Source organism: Rhinopithecus bieti, unplaced genomic scaffold (genome assembly GCF_001698545.2).
Source record: "Rhinopithecus bieti isolate Rb0 unplaced genomic scaffold, ASM169854v2 scaffold_3057, whole genome shotgun sequence".
NCBI lineage: Eukaryota > Metazoa > Chordata > Mammalia > Primates > Cercopithecidae > Rhinopithecus > Rhinopithecus bieti.
In genome coordinates, this window is record NW_016803927.1 from 318,037 (window position 1) to 333,782 (window position 15,746).

The following is a 15,746-nucleotide window of genomic DNA, read 5'->3' on the forward strand; positions in this document are numbered from 1 at the left end:
TACTTGGACATGTAATTATGTTTGATTTTTTTTTTTGACTAACTTAAAGCTAGTTTGGAGTGCAGTGTAGATAATAAGTTAGTAATATGTTTATTCTTCAGGGGCCTTTCCCAGTATAAAAAGATGAGAATTTTGCTTTTAGGAAATTATTCAGAAGTTTAAGTGGGTTGTATTGTCAATGCATGTATCTGCTATTTAAATTAGTTTCTTTAAGTAGAGATATTTGTATTTCATAAACTTTAAGGAACTGCTTTCTCATTTGCTATGCTGGGACATCTGCTGCCTGTTGATAATGATATGCAGTGGCTACCCATTTGTTGTGTGAAGTCCGGCAGATCTGGATTCAAGCCTCTGCTGATCTCAGGCAAATCACCTGAGCCTCTCTGAGTCTCAGCTTTTCCAAATGTAAAATGGGGGTATGGATTGTTGTGTAGATTAAATGAAACTGCATTTAAAACACTCAGGAGTTAGTTACTATTATTGAGCTCTATAATAGCCTTCTTGAATTGAATAGTTCATTATATAACTAGGGGTCTTATACACTCTTGTTTGTTGATCCAATACGTCTCTGTGTGGTATAGGAAATTTAATGTGACCTGTTCTAGATGTCTTTAATCTGGGAGTCTGTTCAGAAGAAAAAGACCGATGATAAGCAGACAAGAAATAGATGTGAAGTCAGATCAGAGATCTAGGATGGGAGTCATCTTTATTGTAACAGAGCCAAGAGGAGCTACATAGAAACTCACTAATTATTTGTGGCTGGTAAAATTATAACATTTAAAGGAGTGTGGTGGAGTGTAACTCCTTCTTCCTTTTAAACTTAGTCTATTCACGTAGTAGAAAGGCTGTGTCAGATAAAGTGAGTCTGACTCCTTCAACCACGAGTTCTCCAGGTTTCTTTCCCGAAAGCAGTCACTGTGAGCTGCTGCATTGTGGGGCAAAGCGTACAGCAAGGTCAGTCACTGTTTCCTTTTGTTCTCATTCTGTAATCATCTTTCTCCTAATAACCAACCTTTTGTCTTTAATATATTAACTTAATTCTTTCTGGTTGTCAAGAGGTGCCTACTTGCTTAGGTTTGCTTTTTTAAAAATTTTCCCTTTCAGTGTGTCAATATTTTTGTTCCAGGTTTTTTTTTTTCTTTCTTTCTTTCTTTTTTTTTAAATAAAGTTGGTAAGGCAGACTTTATTCAGGGGAGCCAATGGTGATAGCTATGGGGACCACCACAACAGGATCTTGCAGTTGGGGAGAGAGACTGGATTCAACTTCTTGCTCCAGTGTTTTCAGTGGGGAAAGAAAAGATACTGAAAAACCTTGAGACATATTCTAAAAATATCAGTCCATATGGAGCTATCAAAATATTAATTATACATGTAGGGAAAAAAATCAACAAAAGTTACACTGCATGTATTTTAAAGTGTCTGTTTTAAGGGAAAATACAGTTGGTAGAGAGTGACTATTTCATAAAAAGAAACAGTTCTCTGGGAGTTTGGAAACAAAGCTTGTCTAAAAGATACACACACACAAAATATTTTATAAAGTACTTAGCTAAAGCTTTGGAAAACCTGTCATCTGAAAATGATAAGCAATGCTGCAGTGTTGCCAAAGGAAATAATTCCTTGTTTGAAGAAAGTATATCTTGGTTTTTGACTTAGGATATTTTGCTTCATGGCTTATAAGTGAGTTCTTATGTGACCTTTTCATATAGTGCCATTTGTTGGCTGACTGCACTACAGCTAAGTATTCTTTGGGTGGATTAACTTTAAGTGTGGGAGAAAGAACTTGGCAGTGAGATTAAACTAAGCTACAGATTTAGCACTCATTAGGGAAATCAATTTCAGGGAACTCAATTCTGACTAATTTCTAATTTTGGAAATTACCTGGATATCTACTATTCAATCAGTAAGGAAAGAATGGAATAATTATGCAGCCTTGTACCATGCAGAGGGTCTAAATAATCAAATTTAACTTAGTTTAAAAGTGTTGAATTGATGCCTTTTAAAAGATGGTTTATCTGCTGGATGCGGTGGCTCACTCTTGTAATCCCAGAACTTTGGGAGGTTGAGGTGGGAGGATTGCTTGAGTCTAGGAGTTCGAGACCAGCATGGGCAACATAGCACAACCCTATCTCTGCAAAAAAAAATACAAATATTAGCTAGATGTGGTCGTGTGTGCCTGTAGCCCCAGCTATTCGGGAGGCTGAGGTAGGAGGATTGCTTGAGCTTGGGAGGTTGAAGCTGCAGTGAGCCATGATCATGCCATTGCACTCACCCTGGGCAACAGAAGAGACCCTGTCTCAACATAAAATAAAATAAAAATAAAATAAAATAAAAAATAAAATTTGTCTCTTAGGATAGACAAATAATAAATCGTGGAAAATGTTTGTGTGTTTGATAGTTTAGAAGGTGTCATGTTAAATGAGACTGTCATTAACAATCCCCATTCATAATTTTTTCTAATCTGCTTTCTTTTTTGTATCTTTTTATATTGAGAGAATTTTGTTTTTCTTTATTTATTTTTGAGACAGAATCTTGTTCTGTCGCCTAGGCTGCAGTGCAGTGGCACTATCTTGGTTCACTGCAACCTCTGCCACCTAGGTTCAAGCGATTCTCATGCCTCAGCCATCTGAGTAGCTGGGATTACAGGCGTGCACCACCACACCTAGCTTATTTTTGTATTTTCAGTAGAGACGGGTTTTATCATGTTGGCCACACTGGTCTTGAACTCCTGACCTCAAGTTGATCCACCCACCTTGGCCTGCCAAAGTGTTGGGATTACAGGCATGAGCCACTGCACCTGGCCCTGACTAATTTTTTTGTTTTAATTTTTGTGGAGATGGAGTCTTGCTGTGTTGGCCAGGCTGGCCTCAAACTCCTGGCTTCAAGTGATTCTCCTCCTTCAGCCTCCTAAAGTGCTGGCATTACAGGCGTGAGCCAACGTGCCCAGCCTCAATAATAGTTTTATTAAGATATAATTCACACACTATACTATATACCCGTTTAAAATGTATAATTCAGTGTTTTTTAGTATCTTCATAGAGTTGTACAGCAATAATTGTCAGTAGTTTTAGAACATCTTCATCATCTCAAAAAGAAACCCTGTGTCCATTAGCAGTTAGTCTCCATTTCTGCCTTCTCCAGTCCTTAGCAGTCACTTTCTGTCGATGGATTTGCCTATTCTAGACATGACGTATAAATGGAATCATATAATATGTGGTCCTTTGTGATTGGCTTCTTTTTTTTTTTTTTTTTGAGACGGAGTTTCACTGTTTCCCATGGTGGAGTGTAGTGGCGCAATCTCAGTTCACTGCAACCTCCGCCTCCTGGGTGCAAGCGATTTTCCTGCCTCAGCCTCCCGGGTAGCTGGGACTATAGACACACACCACTACACCCTGCTAATTTTGTATTTTTTAGTAGAGATGGAGTTTCACCATGTTGACCAGGCTGGTCTTGAACTCCTGGCCTCAAGTGATCTGCCTGCCTCGACCTCCCAAAGTGCTGGGATTTCTGGTGTCATCCACTGCACCCATCCTGGTTTCTTTCACTTAGCATAATGATTTCAAGATCGTTTGGTAGCCTGCAGCATCAATCAGTTCTTCCTTCCTTTTTATTGCCATAATAGTGTATAGATATACCACTTTTTAAATCCATTTATCAGTTGATGGACGGTTGAGTTGTTTCCCCTTTTTGACTGTTATTAATAATGCTGCTGTGAGAATTCATCTATAATTTTTATGTGGACTTAGGGTTTCATTTCTCTTTGGGAGGCCGAGGTGGGAAGATTTCTTGAGGCCAGGAGTTTGAGGGTGCAGTCAGCTGTCATCACACCACTGCACTCCAGCCTGGGCAATAGAACAAGACCAAAATGTAATATTCTTTTTTTTTTTTTTTTTGAGACAGAGTTTGCTTTGTCCGCCGCAGGCCTGCGAGTGCAGTGGCGCGAGTCATCGCTCACCTACAAGCTCCATCCCTCCGGGTTCATGCCATTCTCCTGTCCTCAGCCTCCGCAAGTGACTGGACCACAGGTGGCCTGCCCACCACAGCCCGGCTTCAATTCTTGTTGTATTTTTAGTAAGACGGGGTTTCAGCCGTGTTAGCTAGGATGGTCTCTATCTCCTGACCTGTGTATCCGCCCCATCTCAGGCCTCCCAAAAGTGTTGGGATTACAGGCGTGAGCCACTGTGCCCAGCCCGAAAAGGTAATTTCTTATATAAAGTACTGTATTAAAATATTAATTAAAATATTGGGAAAACCAGCTGAAGCTGACTGAGCAGTGGCTCTAGGATGTGCATAGAGAGATACTGACAAAATAATGTAAAGAGTAAATATGAGATATTAATATTTAAGGGCATTAATGCTATCATAGTTAATAACTTGTATTACAGTGTTCTTAGGTCAAGCTTTATGCTCATACAAAGTTTCACTAATGAAATCATAACTTGGCTGGGCGCAATGGCTCCTGCTTGTAATCCCAGTACTTTGGGAGGCCAAGGCCAGTGGATCGCTTGAGCTCAGGAGTTTGAGACCAGCCTGGGCAATATGGCAAAACCTCACGATGTGGTTTGGCTGTGTCCCCACCCAAATCTCATCTTGAATTGTACTCTCATAATTCCCATGTGTTGTGGGAGGGACCAGGTGGGAGATCATTGAGTCATGGGGACGGTTTCCCCCATACTGTTCTCATGGTAGTGAATAAGTCTCATACGATCTGATGGTTTTATTAGGGGTTTCCAGTGTTGCGTCTTCCTCATTCTCTCTTTGCCTGCTGCCATCCATGTAAGACAGGACTTGTTCTTCTTTGCCTTCCACCATGATTGTTCCATGTGTCTCCAGCCACGTGGAACTGTAAGTCCAGTTAAACCTCTTTCTTTTGTAAATTGCTGAATCTTGGGTATGTCTTTATCAGCAGCCTGAGAACGGACTAATACACCTCATCTCTTACCAAAAATCAGCCAAGCATGGTGACACATACCTGTTGACCCAATTATTTGAGGGCTGAGGCAGGAGAATTGCTTGAGCCTGGGAGTCAGAGGTTGCAGTGAACTGAGATTGCACCACTGCACTCTAGCTCTAGCCTGAGGGATAGAGTGAGACTGTCTCCAAAAAAAAAAAAAAGAAGAAGAAGAAAGAAAAAGAAAACAAACAAATCGTAACTCTTTAACATTGATTCTCATCTAGGAACAATTTTGTATGGTTGGTACATTTGGTGGTGTCTTGAGACAATATTGATGGTAACAACTCAGGAAATGCTACTGGCAGCTATTGGGTTGCGGCTAGGGATGCTGCTAAACATCCTAAACATCCTGCAAAGCATGGAACAGCCCCACACACGCGATTATTGGGCCCAAAGTGTCAATAGTCATCCACACAAAAACTTGTACATGAATGTTTAGAGCAGTACTATATGAATAGGCTATTCATACTATATGAGTAGAAACAACCCAAATGGCTATCAGCTGATGAATGTATAAATAAAATGTGGTATATCCATATCATGGGAATATTACTTGTCATAAAAAGGCGTGAGTTACTGATACATGCTACAACATATGTAAAAAACATTATACTGAGGGAAAAAAGCCATTCACAAAAGGCCACAAATTCTATGATAACATTTGTATGAAATGTCCAGGATGGGCAAATCTATAGAGACAGAAAGGTTAGTGGTTACCTAGAACTGGAGTGATTAGAAGAACGTAGGAGGTGACTGCTAAAGCATACGGGGTCTTTCTGGCACAATGGAAATGTTCCAAGATTAGATCACAGTCGTGGTTGCACAAATTTGTGAATATGTTAAAATCATTGAACTGGACACTCAGTGGGTAAAGTGCGTACTGTGTGAATTATGTCTTAATGAAGCCTTTAAAAGTGCCCATCATGCCACGGTTTAGAAACCCACTTTACACAGGTCAGCTGCACTATTGGTAGAATTATAGAGGGAGGTTGGGGTGGAGATAAAGTTGTGGGAGAGTGCTATGATGGGGCCCTTGAAGTTAAGGAAATAAGAGAGATGGTCCAAGGAGAAGCAGAGGATCCATGTCAGGACCTTTAGGTGCATCAGTAGTTAAAAAGCAGGAAGAAGCAAAAGAAAATAAGAAAGCCAATTAAGACAAGTGGATGGGAGAACAAGGCAGGGTGTGTTTGGGAAGCAAAGATAGATGACGTTTCAGGGAATCAGGTAGTCACCATCGTCTGTTACCGATAGGTAAGATGTGTTTTATTATAGTTTTTTAAACTGATAGAATTGCAAGGAGAATGATAGAATTTTAAAGCACGCATATGTATAAAGCCCTTGTGAAGTATTTTCTTCTGTCCTCTCTTTTTTTGAGTAATCAGTATTTCTTCCAACTATTGTCTATTTTTACCTGGCATTGTACCCTTTAAAAAGAAAGTAGATGCAGCACACGGTGACTAACACCTGAATCTCAGCACTTTGGGAGGCCGAGGCAGGAGGATGGCTTGAGCTTGGGAGTTCAAAGTTACCTTGAGCTATGATTGCACCACTGCACTCCAGCCTGGGCAACAGAGGAAGACCTTGTCTCTTAAAACAAAAACAAACAAAAAACAAAGTTAAGTTTTCTGATTTTTAAAAATTATTATTAATTTCTACAAATAGGGTCTTTCTCTGTCACCAAAGCTGAGGTGTAGTGGCGTGATCATGGCTCACTGCAGGCTTGACCTCTGAGTTCAAGTGATCCTCCTGCCTCAGCCTCCCAAGTAGCTAGAACCACAGGTACACATCACACCTGGCTAATTAAAAATTTTTTGTGTAGGGCAGGGTCCCACTATGTTGCCCAGTCTGTCCTCAAACTCTCCTGGGCGCAAGTGATCCTCCCGCTTTGGCATCCAAAGGTGCTGGGATTACAGGCATGAGCCACTGTGCTTGGCCTGGATTTAAAGTTTTTTTTTTTTTAATTTCTTTCAACGCTGTTTCATAGTTTCCAGAGTAAAAGGTTATTAAATGTATTCTAAGTAGTTTTTTTTTTTTTTTGAGACTGGGTCTCACCCTGTTACCCTGGCTGTAGTGTAGGGGTGTAATCACGGCTCACAGCAGCCTCGACCTCTTGGGCTCAAGTGATCCTCTCAGCTTCAGCCTTCTGAGTAACTGGGACTATAGCCACGCTTCATGATGCCTGGCTGATTTTTGTAGAGATGGGGTTTTGCTGTGTTGCTCAGACTTGTCAGTATTTTTTTGTTATTCAATTGTAAATTGTTTTTTAAATTTCATTTTCACACTGTACAGGGAAAAATACAAATGATTTTTGTATGTTGATCTTGTATCTTGTAATCTTGCTGAACTTGCTTATTAATGCTAATGAATTATATACATGATTATATTATCTGCAAACCATGATATTTGTAAAGGGTTATTATATGTAGGTTTTGTATGTGCAGCAGGTGGTTTATGAAAGTATCCACCTGTCCAGACCCAGTGGTGCAAAGTCCACAGTTTCTGGGATTTGGTAGATGTTAAAAATCTCTCTGTTACCCAGAGAGTGAATTCCTCTGCACTTTACAGTCCCATGTAACTCTGAGACTCTTGAGACAATTCACTTGCTTCTCATTCTGTTTTAGATCATTGTTGTGCAAAGAAAGTGTCCTAGTCCTGTGATCCTCCATCATACCATCTTCCCCATTTGAAAGTGGGCGCCAGGGTCCGGGGCGATCTCGTCACCACCTCCCTCTCACAGCTCTTCTGGTAGACCTGCACTCGCAGGCCACTTTCTTTCTGCCTTGTTTCTTGCACATGCTGCTTCTCTGCCTGGGTCCTCTGTCTTTGCCTGATCACCTCCTAATTGTACTTCAGCCTAGACCAGGTTGGCTTTCTTTTGCTATGTTCTCCCCATGCATGTTGTATATGATTTTTTTCCCATTTGGCTCCCTTCTCAGCTGTAATTTTTCATTCCTTTGATTATTAAGTACAGTTAGCCCCCCAAATTTGTGGGTTCCACATCTTTGGATTCAACTGAGGATCAAAAATATTCTAAATAAAAAATAACAATACAACAATTTAAAAAATACAAATTTTAAAGACTGCAACAATGTACGTAGCACTTACATGGTATTGGGTGTTATAATTAATCTAGAGGTGATTTAAAGTATATGGGATGTTTATAAGTTACATGCAAATACGATGCCGTTTTATAATAGAGACTGTGGATTTATATCAGAGCATCTGTGGATTTTGGTAACCACGGGAGGTCCTGGAACCAGTCCCCCTCCGGATATTGAGGGAGAACAGTGGTGTCTGTTTACCTACTGCACGAAGCTCCATGAACGCATGGGCCATGTTTTTGCTCACTGCATTGTTAGACCCTAGCACAGATGCTCAGTAAATATTTATTATTATATATTTATTATTTAATTATTGAAGGAAGCTGGTTCAGAAGTATTAGCTCAGTTTTCGGATGTTTGTTTACTATAAATATAGTTCGGCTAGTAGTTCACCTGGTGTCCATAAATGCTTAACGGTTTTGGCAATCCTAATCATAAGTGACAATATCATTTTGTAACAAGAATGTTTGGCAGGTATGTGTGGTATGTTGGCTTCGGTGATATTTCTTTTTTTAGTTTGGTTACACTGCCTTTTATTGGTATTCTATTTTTGTGGATCTGATTTGGTTTTGGTAAACTTTTTTTTTTTAAACTTAATCTCTTGGGGAAAGCTAACTGGATTATAGAGTAGTAATGGGATACAGAAGCTTTCACCTAAATTGCATTTCCAGTAAAGCCAGCCTTTACTGTTTGGAGGCAAGTCTTGGGAAAACATTCAGGTAAGGTCACTCCTGTCTTTCAAAGGATTTGTGGTTGCTTGGACTGTGTGGTCTATAAGACTGGGGTCATTGGTTCTGTGCTGTGCCAGAAGGAGAAGTAGCAGTTTTTGTTGTTAGAAAATTTAATAGCGAAAGGGATTAAATATTTAAGAAAGAAAATGGGCTTGCTGTACCTCCTGAAACTTTGTTTTACTGATGAAGTAGGGTAAAAAATAGTATGGAAAGAGGAAGGGAGCAAAGCATTTATGTGAAATGCCCATTTTTGCTACAAGATCTATCTATATTGTAAAGTAATCATAAGAATAGGCAAAGGAAATTTTCAGATTGTCCATATTTGCTTGAGGATAATGTGTAGCTATTGTATGCCTCATTTTAATTATTTTTTTTGAGTGTCATTCACAATCACCAAACGATACCCTTACTGAAAGTGTTAGTGGATAAACTTAATTGCATATTTAAGGACCTGTGTATTTCCAAAAATGATGTTTTCCCCCCTTCATGTTAAAATGTACATATTTAATGATAATGCCGTTTGTTGTATGAGAACTTGAGACAGAAGATTTAGTAGGATTATCCAGTGACAGTCAGTACAGGGTGCGATTAAGCTGTCCTTCTGGCTCTTGGCCTGGTGTATGTTTGTCTCTGGCCATGCAGTTACAGAATAGGGCAGGTGGTACATTTATATATGCCTTTGATTTCTCAGAAGTTGGTGAGCTTTCCTAAGTGGAGAATTTTAGAGCTAGATAGGATTGTTGTGGACAGGGGTCAGGGAATGGAGAGTTGATTCTTCACTCTTCTGTGGTGCAGTCGAATTGATATGTAGCTGGAACTGATCTTCCGAGGGATTATGATGGCGTTGAGCTTAGAAGACTGGGTGGGTTTTAGCACTTCAGAATTGGATCCCTTGCCGGAACTCTTGCTGCGAGGGAGTGGACTTGTATTTGGTACAGAGACCACCCCCCGCAAAAAAGTCACTGTACTGAAGGTCCTGATTCTTTGATTTGGTGAGAACATGGGAAGGTAAAGTAAGATCAGATGTGTATGACAGATTTTTTTTAAGATAGAGGGTTAGCAAAAGACTGAAAGCAGCTCTGTTTGGCTTTCTTATTGATGGAATTGTGGTTTGTTTGGTTACAAATGAATCATTCTGATAAAATATAAATTGCATGCATTCAGTATTTATTTTAGAAAATGTATAAAGCCATAGCCCAAGAAAATTTTTGAATTATACTCTCGTTTGAACTTTGGTGAAATAATAGCTATTTAGTTCCAATCTTTTGTGACTTGTGTGTCTCATAAAATTTGATTAGCATATAATGAGAGACAGTTTAGTGAATAATCAGTTCATTGTCAAACTGTTCTTTTGTTGGTGACATATTTGTTGTAAAAGATAAAGCAATGTAATGTCCAGATATTGTAAAATGTTAAAGTGGTGACTATAAATCAAACTTTTGAAAGTTTTAAAAGGAAACTATTGTTTTATTAAAATTATTTTAAAATGAAAGTATTGCTTTATTTAACCTTGAAATTATTTTAAAATACTGCTTTANAAATCAAACTTTTGAAAGTTTTAAAAGGAAACTATTGTTTTATTAAAATTATTTTAAAATGAAAGTATTGCTTTATTTAACCTTGAAATTATTTTAAAAATACTGCTTTAAGAATAGTAGTGCTAGATTTCCGAATTCTGGTGGAGTGGTTCTCTTTGTTTTTTAAGTTAAGAATCTAAGAATTATCTGGGGTGGAAATGGTATTTTTTGATTTCTTATAAGAATCCTTAAGAATTATCTGGGGTTGAAATGCCATTTTTTTATTTCTTATACATACAGATAGAAATAGTCGTCTGAGAATACCTGATTAAAAATGAATTACCTTAATTCTTTATATTATTTTGAATGTAAAGATATGGTCCAGATTCGTATATCGTTATTCTGCCCACATTGTGATATGTTCTTCACTAGTTTTTTTTCAAATTGAAAAGTAATGCATGTACATGAATAATAATAATATTTTAGGTAATAGTAAACATTATACAATGCATAGTAAGCCTCCCTCCCACACAGAGCCGGCATAGTCTCTTATTCAGGGGCAGCAACTTCAGCAGTTTCACGGTACAATCTGATGACTAAAACATATTATCAGAATAGCATTGTCTTTAAACATTTATTCTGTATAAACATTTTAATGCTGTTCCATATAAACATTTATTATACTGTTCTTTTTTGTTTTATGTTTAACTATTTAAATGCTTTTGGGAATATTAATTTTTTTTTTAGTAGAGTGGGATATGATTTGTAGTTACAGGATTGTAATTGTATCTTATAAAAAGTATAATATAATACATGTGCATTTTTGTTATGGTATATAATAGTGGTATTATTAGTGGTATTGCCAGGCTGGCTGATAGAAGTTGGTGAAGTCTATGGTGTTGTAGATTAGTTTTTCAGTGGAAGGTAAGTGTAGCCTGTTTGCATGGAGCATTACAAATGTGCATCCTTGTTAGAAGACCAACATCATGCCAGAGATAAAAAAATCCTTTCCAGGTTTGGAGTTGGAAAACAAAAGTAACACGGAGCTTTGTAATCATTATGGGGAAAAGTATTTTCTGATAGATATTACATACTAACTCATAAATCTCCCATGCTCTTGGCCACATATAAGGAATTATAATCTTAAAAATATTCTGGTTACCAATATTTGAAGAAAATTGGCCACAGAATTGGGCACCAGGGACAGTGTGCTGAAAAACAGACCGTGATTAGGAGAGGCTAGACCAAGATTTAAAAAATCAGATTTCAGGGTTATTTTGAATCTGATGTTACATGAGCCATTGCAGTGAATTCCATTTTATATCTGGAAAAAGTCCTTTTTAAAACTCATGTCCATTTTCCCTTAATGTAAATAATTGATATCCAGAAGTATTAATAGAGTATATGCTTTCTATAATTTATAAAAAGATAGAGGAGAGAATTATACGAGAATTTTGGTTTAGGTTTAATAGTTTCCTTTTGTAAGATTTCTTCTTGTATTTTCTTACTGACACTTTTGTAAGATTTATTGAATCTTTAGGTTATCATCTCTCTCTTACCAAAACACACTGTTACCCCCCTTGCTGTGTTATACCTGGAAGGCATAATTAGAATGTGAGAGATTCTCCTTATTTACTTGGAATAGAGTTTTTCATATATTCAGAAGTAGTAAAATTTATGAATATGATTCCCTTCGCTTCTGCCACCTGTGTTCTTCCTCTCTACTTGAACTGTCTGCAGCTCTTGAAGGGAGGTTTGGGCTTTCATTCTCTTGCAGTTATAGTACCTGAAGTATTTGCCTTCTTACTCTCAGGGATCATACATCTGCTAACTACTAAAATGGTAAATGGTCAGGTTTGAGGCCAACCATTTTGTTATGGTTATGTGAACCCATTTATCTGTTTCATATCCTAACTAATTTAGAAATAAAATCATAACACCTTTTATAAGCATATCAAATATTACAAAACCATTACTTTCCTGGTTGAAAATGTTACATACGTTTATTTCATTTGTTAGATTTGGCGTATTGAAAATAAAGAGAAATAAAACTAGGAAAGAGTAAGTGAAATATATGTAAATTTTTATGAAGTATGAAGAATTGGCCAGGTGTGCTGGCTGATGCCTATAATCCTTGCACTTTGGGAGGTTGAGCCAGGAGGATCATTTGAGCTCAGGAGTTCAAGACCTCCCTGGGCAACATAGTGAGATGCTGTCTCATTTTTAAAACACACACACACACACACACACACACAACACAAATAATTGATTGCCTTACTCAGAAGGTTTATTTCACATACTAAAGCCTTTGCCATCCCATTATTGTGGAAACTTTCAAAGATATACAATAGTAGAGAGAATACCCAGCTTTAAACAGCCAGTCTTGTTTCATCTGTGCTCTGCCATCCCCAGACTATTTTGAAGCAAATCCTAGGTGTCTGATAAATCAGTATATTGTAGTATTGGTTGAAGAACACAGCATTGGCCTTAGACCACGATCGGTGCCTCATAAGAAAATGGACTCACTGTCTGTTGATAGCTCTTAGTGTTCACGGGCTGATTTTTTTCCCCTCTTTTTGAAATCAGGCTTCTTTCTTTTCCCTTTTTTGGCCTTCACCTCTTTCCCTGTACCTCCACAAGGGGGCAGATAAAGGAAGAGAGAAGGGAAGTTTAAATGAACCAGATTTGAGTTTCACTTTTGTTAACCAGTGGGATAGAGTTGCAGAAGATTTTGGGGGTGACTTTTCAGAAACAAGCAGTGACTTTTCTTCTTGAAACAACTCATAGTGCCCTCCTTGCTCTTCAGAGACCGAACAGAACTAGCTATTTTAAAGGGGTTAAGAAATAATCTTAAAAAAAAAGATTTCCAGAGCATTATTACAGCCTTTAATTTTCTCTGTGAATAATAATTTTCTGTAAAATAACGATTTAGACTTTACTCAAAATATAGTATTTGAATTTCTATCTCCTTTTTTCAGATGATAGCTCTGGGTGATTGTCATTAAGATTTCTCATTGAGAGATGTGAATGTTGCATAGTTGAAGTATTTTAGCTGGACATTTGATTACCAGTGGAAGGGGCATAGCCACTGTTTTTTTTTTTTTGTTTGTTTGTTTGTTTTGAGACAGAGCCTCTCCCTGTCACCCAGGCTGGAGTGCAATGGTGTGGTCACGGCTCACTGCAACCTCCGCCTCCCATGTTCAAGTGACTCTCCCGCCTCAGCCTCCCAAGTAGCTGGGATTACAGGTGCACGCCACCACGCCCAGCTAATTTTTGTATTTTCAGTAGAGACGGGTTTCACCGTGTTGGCCAGGCTGGTCTCAAACTCTTGACCTCAGGTGATTTGCCCGCCTCGGCCCTCCAAAGTGCGGAGATTACAGATGTGAGCCACCATTACTGGCCGAGTTTTCTCATTTCTTAAAAGCCTCAGTTACTGTGGCAGTATCAATAAATCATATTCATAAAAACCTACAAATATATATGATGGTTGCTTTATTTATGGTAAAACAGTATTCTGTTTGAAGCATGTTTGAAATTGAATGCCTGAACACCATATAAATTGCTTTTTAGTCTGTGGGAATTTTAAATAAGCATCTATGAAGTTTTCTGTCGGATTATTTCTTTGTCTTGATGTTTAGATACTGTGACCTGTGGGAGTTGTTTTTCTTTGATGTTATATGTGTTTACTCTTTTTGTTCTTTTGTTTTCCCAGTGAATATATTTCTTTTGGAAAATGCTATTTTCCAAGTAGACAATGTGAGACTCACATTTTGTATATGTGGTGTTAATTGTTGCAAGATATTGGGGGAAATGATGGGATAAACTTGCAGAAATTGATTCTTTTTGCATGAATTTTGGCGTATGCTTTGCAATAAGAGTATTTCCTTCCGTTGCCACCATTAAATTCTCTGGTTCTCAAAGTTTCTGTATGCCTACAGCATGACACATAATTACAATGAAAGCATTACCTTACATTCCTGTAACATTCTTTTTTCCCCCAGGCACTTAATGCCTTTTATTCCTTAGCTTCATGCATGAATTATGTAGCATATGTGAAGAGGCTTAAACTGTTACCATTACAAATTCTTTCTAGATGGCTCCTGTTATATTTAGGATATACTTATACTTTAGACAAAGTAAGAATGTTATTGTTGTTGACCTTGACACCAAATAACTGGGCAGACATTATATAGCTATGTTTGAATCCTCGCAAAATGTGCTATTGAAGCCAACAGAGTCCTGGCGGGAGACTCTTCTGGACAGCAGAGTTATGGAGCTTTTCTTCACAGTAAGTTTTAGTCTTCCTCTCTGGTAGCAAGAGCCATAGAAAAGAGGAAATGCCTTGGCGTGTTTCTTAAGTAAAACAAAACAGATTGCTTTTCTCCCCTAAAGTCTTATCTTCTCATCAATGTAGCTGCTTAAATAGAAATTATTTTAAAAGTTTCTTGCTAATTTATAAAATGTCACATAGTTATGAAGGGCTTAATATCCTAGAGCAGAAGTTCTCAAACTTTTAATTTTAGCACCCCTCCGTACTCTTAAAATTATTGAGAACTCCAAAGAACTTTTCTTTATATAGGCTATGTTTATCCTATTAAAATTCAAATGAAACTTTACAAAATAATGTGTTAGAAAGTAACAATAAGAAACGATTACATATTAACATAAGTAACATTTTAATTAACTATATTTTTGAAAACAAAGCAAGTTTAATGAGAATAGCATTGTTTTGCATTTTTGTAAATCTATAATATCAGACTTAATAGAAGACAGCCAGATTATCTTACCTGCTTCTGCCTTCAATTAGTTGCAGTATTGCACATTGTGTGGCCTCGGGGAAATTCCACTTTTAACCTGTGTGACAGTGACAGTGGGAAACGCAGATGCTGTCTTCATGTTATATGCAAATAGTTTTTACCTGTGTGACAGTGACAGTGGGAAATGCAGATACTGTCTTCATAGGATTATGCAGTAGTTTCTTGTCACAGGCAACCTGACAGGCTTTTAAAAAGCTTCAGGGATCCCTGGACCACAGTTTGAGAACTGCTATTCTGGAGTGTAGGTTTTATACTTACTATATTTATGAACCATTAATTAAGTTGGTATTATTGAAGAGCAGTTTATCTCATGTATAACTTTAGACAGTCCTCTTTATTATTGGTTAAATATCAAGATGTAAGCAGTATGTTCCCACATTGACCAATGTGTATCCTAATAGAGCAGCAAAAAGCTGGAAAAACAATTTGTGTGTGTGCATTTATGTGTTGGATGCTAATTTGCAGTTATAGGTTGAATATACAAGTTAATTAGATATAATGACATGGACAAAAGCCCAAGTAAAAACCAATTAAAAGTAAAAAAGCTATTTTGCTTAATCCCAATTGTTAATTTTAGTTTCTTTTCGTTTGTTTTAAAATACAGATGAGCCCTTCAACTGCCTTTTCTG

At 37.7% G+C, this 15,746-nt stretch overlaps 1 protein-coding gene across 4 annotated transcripts in view; it reads left to right on the top strand.

Moving 5' to 3' along the window:
* The window catches only part of XPO4 (exportin 4), a 77,027-nt gene that overhangs the window by 14,842 nt on the left and 46,439 nt on the right, over window positions 1-15,746 (top strand). For 3 of the 4 annotated variants that reach the window (XR_001882753.1, XM_017859174.1, XM_017859164.1), the window contains exon 5: window positions 14,476-14,588. Coding sequence is in view for 2 of the 4 variants with exons in the window: in XM_017859174.1 (XP_017714663.1) it covers window positions 14,476-14,588 (113 nt within the window). In the remaining 2 variants the exon portion in view is untranslated. Of the gene's footprint in view, window positions 1-931; window positions 955-14,475; window positions 14,589-15,746 lie in introns of those variants that run through there. The other variant, XM_017859186.1, reaches the window with a different exon arrangement.